This window comes from Capra hircus, chromosome 15, assembly GCF_001704415.2.
Source record: "Capra hircus breed San Clemente chromosome 15, ASM170441v1, whole genome shotgun sequence".
NCBI lineage: Eukaryota > Metazoa > Chordata > Mammalia > Artiodactyla > Bovidae > Capra > Capra hircus.
Genome location: NC_030822.1, coordinates 81,517,365 through 81,521,812, shown reverse-complemented (window position 1 = coordinate 81,521,812; position 4,448 = coordinate 81,517,365). Strand labels below are relative to the sequence as shown.

Here is a 4,448-nt window from a genome sequence, read left to right as displayed (position 1 = left end):
AAAAGATATGAAAATCTGGCAGCAAGTATTGGCTTAACAATGAAACCCTTAATCTGTCCTATTCTAATGATTTTGACTCCTTGGAAGCCCCTACATTCCTAGGATGTTTTAAGCTTCCTGTGCCTCTCACGATTGGGAGGCTGTGAGCAATCACGTGTGCAGTTGTAAAAGGTCAGGACAGACCTGTTAAGCAAGTTAGAAAGCTACCAGAGGGGTTTGAGTTGAGACGCTCCTTTTATAGGCAGGAGACTGTTAGCTGAGCTAGACTGTTATCTGGAGCTCTAAGTTAACTTTTTCCGGAAAAAGGTGGTGGGGGATAGCCCCCTGTTAATGTCAGAGGAGTTGGTGAAAGGCAAAATATAGTAAAGCAGACAGATTTTGGTTCTGGGGGTAGACGCTCGAGAAAATCTGGGGGCTCCCTGAGGCCTGATCCCACCTTTGTGTTTTGTCAGGCCCCCTTCCTCATGACTTTTGCCATGGGCGGGATTCCCCATGCTGGCTCCTCGCAGGTGCTGTGCCATCCTCTACATAAAAATGACTGAATAATAATCATTGCTTGTATTTACAATGTTTATTTCCTGAAGGAAATAAATACTACTTCTGTATGATAGGATTATATAAACACTACAGGAATACCAGACCACCTGACCTGCCTCTTGAGAAACCTGTATGCAGGTCAGGAAGCAACAGTTATAATTGGACATGGAACAACAGCCTGATTCCAAATGGGAAAAGGAGTATGTCCAGGCTGTATATTGCCACCCTGCTTATTTAGCTTATATGCAGAGTACATCATGAGAAATGCTGGGCTGGAAGAAGCAAAACCTGGAATCAACATTGCCAGGAGAAATATTAATAACCTCAGATATGCAGATGACACCACCCTTATGGCAGAAAGGGAAAAGGAATGAAAAAGCATCTTGATGAAAGTGAAAGAGGAGAGTGAAAAAGTTGGCTTAAAGCTCAACATGCAGAAAACTAAAATCATAGCATCTGGTCCCATCACTTCATGGGAAATAGATGGGAAAACAGTGGAAAGAGTGTCAGACTTTATTTTGGGGGGGCTTCAAAATCACTGCAGATGGTGATTGCAGTCATGAAATTAAAAGACCCTTACTCCTTGGAAGGAAAGTTATGACCAACCTAAATAGCATATTGAAAAGCAGAGATATTACTTTGCCAACAAAGTCTGTCTAGTCAAGACTATGGTTTTTCAGTGGTCATATATGGATGTGAGTGGACAGTGAAGAAAGCTGAGCTCTGAAAAATTGATGCTTTTGAACTGTGGTGTTGGAGGAGACTCTTGAGAGTCCATTGGACTGCAAGGAGATCCAACCAGTCTATCCTAAAGGAGATCAGTCCTGAGTGTTCATTGGAAGGACTGATGATGATGCTGAAACTCCAATACTTTGTTCACCTCATGCAAAGAGTTGACTCATTGGAAAAGACTCTGATGCTTGGAGGGATTGTGGGCAGGAGGAGAAGGGGACGACAGAGGATAAGATGGCTGGATGGCCTCACCGACTTGATGCACATGAGTTTGGGTGAAGTCCGGGAGTTAGTGATGGACAGGGAGTCCTGGTGTGCTGTGATTTATGTGGTCAGAAGGAGTCAGAAACGACTGAGTGACTGAACTGAACTAAACTGACAGTAAAATATAATATTTTCTGGGGACTTCTATGTCAATCTAAACTTGAATAAAAATATGAAAATTTTCATATTTATCTTCCATTTATTTTTTGTCACCTGTGATCAGTTTCTTGCCCCATTACATTCTCACGGCATTTTTCCACTTCTGTATTCCTTAGTGTGTAAATCAGAGGGTTGATCAAAGGTGTTTCAACTGTATAAAACACAGCTATCATCTTATCCATGGGGAAGATGGTTGCAGGGCGTGGGTATATACATGTGCAAGGACCAAAGAACAATATGACCACGATGATGTTGGAGATGCAGGTGGATAGGGCTTTCTTCCTCCCCTCAGCACTGTGGTTTCTCAGAGAATGTAAGATGATAGCATAGGAGAACATCAGAGTGACAAAACTCACTGTACAGATTGCCCCACTATTGGACACCAAGAGTAGGTTGGTCACATAGGTGTGTGTGCATGCAAGTTTCAACAAAGACTGCAAGTTACATAGATAATGACCAATCACACTGGGACCACAGAAAGGCAGACTGAAGGCTAGAAGAATCTGAGCTGAAGAAAGAACACAAGACCCCACCCAGGCCACAGCCACCAACACATCACAGGTTCGATGGCTCATGAGGGTCATGTATCGAAGTGGCTTACAGATGGCCAGATAATGGTCAACAGCCATGAGAATAAGGATGAAGATCTCTAGGCAATCAAAAAAAAGTGATGCAAAGACTTGGGTCATGCACTCATCAGAAGAGATTGTGCTCTTTCCCCTAAGGGCATTGGCAATCACTCTAGGGGCTATGGAAGTTGAGAGAAATGTATCAGATAAAGATAAGTGGAAAAGGAAAAAGTACATTGGACTCCCAAGTGTCCTGCTGGTCTTGATGGTGGAAATAATCAGGAAGTTACCCAATAATGTCCCCAGATGTAAAAACAAGAAAGTGACAAACACTGTTTTCTTCCTAACTTGACACTGTGATAACCCAAGTAGAATGAAGTCAGTTACATTATTGTTCAGCTTCATGATTTCATGAGTGAGATGGGAGATGAATGTGAAATGGATTATCTGCAAAAAATAAATCAATATATGGTGCAATATATTATATGATGGAATATTTTAAGTAAAACCAAATTTGATTATCAGATATATTATTTCCAATAATTTATATTATATGTTTGTTTCTTAGTAATAATATTTGTTCTTCAATTTGTAATGACCACTTCATAGGGTCATTATGAGTCTCATATAAGCTTGTGAATGTTAAACTTTCCAATAAGACTCTTTAAATACAAGGTATTCCTTGTTAGACCTGATATGACTATGATTAATTTTAAGAATATATGTAATATATGGCTTCATTTTGTTATCCCCTTTGTCATTTTGTGGCGATATTCAATATATTCAGAATCCCAAGTATTGTGCATCAGTCATTATTTAGGGTATATCTGATGGCCCTTTGTGGTATGACATAAAGTCATACATCATCCTTAGCACTTTAAAGAATATCTTGTTCACACATACACTTATATTTTTTTCTATTATACATATTTGTTTTAAAAGTAACACAAACTGTCTTCTAGATACCCTAGTCTGAAAAGAGAAAAGACATATTACTTTAAATAATCTGTTGCAACCTCCAAGCACATTTATATTAAGTCCTTGATGTATATGATGAACAGAGTTAATGATCTCCGTTATTTGATAATATTTCAAAAATGCCCATTACTCTTTTTTCATTCTCCAGCCTGACAAAGGTACATTTTAAGCACTCATATTTCCTTAAGTTACATTTCAAAGTGACTTCCTGAAGTTAAATTTCTAAATTAAAGAGAATTTATTAATTAATAGCTTATGTTTTAAAAATTCAAGCTTTTACCTAAGCTTGTTAAACCTGAGGTGGTTTCCTTTTATTGGAGGATGTCACCTGGCAGTTGGTCTAGGACCTGATCATGGTTATATTCCCAGTAGAGACTGTATTCTCAGGTACCCGAAAACCTCACATTGCTGGAAGAACAGGAATGTAGAAGAGAGAGGGTAATGTAATTTTCCCAAAGAGTCATAATAAATAGCAACTGACTTCTTCATTCAGTTTGTTTCTGTCCTGGTAATTAATTAGTCAACTTAAAATGCCCCTTCTTTGGATGAAGATTTCTGTTTTCACATTTTAAAAGAAATATTATCATGGGGCCATTTCCAAGAACACCTTTTTTCCTTTAGTTTTTTTCTTATGAAGATGATGCTGGCACGTGGCACTAGATGCAAGTATAAATATAAAATGAAATGTCATGCATTTAAATAGAATCTGGAAGGCTTACTTATTCCATTGTGCCTCTCCTCAATCCATCCAACCTTCAGTGCATGTCTAGAAAGTTGTGAATAGCCGAAGTGCAGATTATGACAGACTAGCTAGGGACAAGATTTCCTTTCAATATATTTTTCTCTCTCATGGTGAACTTTCTTCTCTTGAACAGAGATGAAATATCCCTTATTCCTGGGAGAAAATAAAAAAATAAAATAAAACCTCTTCCAAATAGGTCTAATTAAGTTACTCAATTTGGGCAAGTATTAAAAAATCTCTTTTAACTCACATAAACTATAAGTAAATTGAGTAATGATATATTAATCATTACAATAAGCTCCTCCTTTCCTTCGTTGATTTTAAAGAGTGATGTACCATAACATATTTAACACTTGGAAATATGCTAACCATTGGAAACAAGGTGATGTGAAAGTCTATTTCACGTCAGTATTCCCTGACATCAGTCACTCCTTTGAGTATTATAGTTTTGGGTTTGTATGTTGTCA

The 4,448-nt window shown here is 38.2% G+C and overlaps 1 protein-coding gene across 1 annotated transcript; it reads right to left on the bottom strand.

The window, feature by feature from the left end:
- Window positions 1,743-2,666, bottom strand: LOC102183889 (olfactory receptor 4C16-like). Its single transcript, XM_013969376.2, has one exon. It carries the CDS (start codon window positions 2,664-2,666, stop codon window positions 1,743-1,745), a length of 924 nt encoding a protein of 307 aa, XP_013824830.2.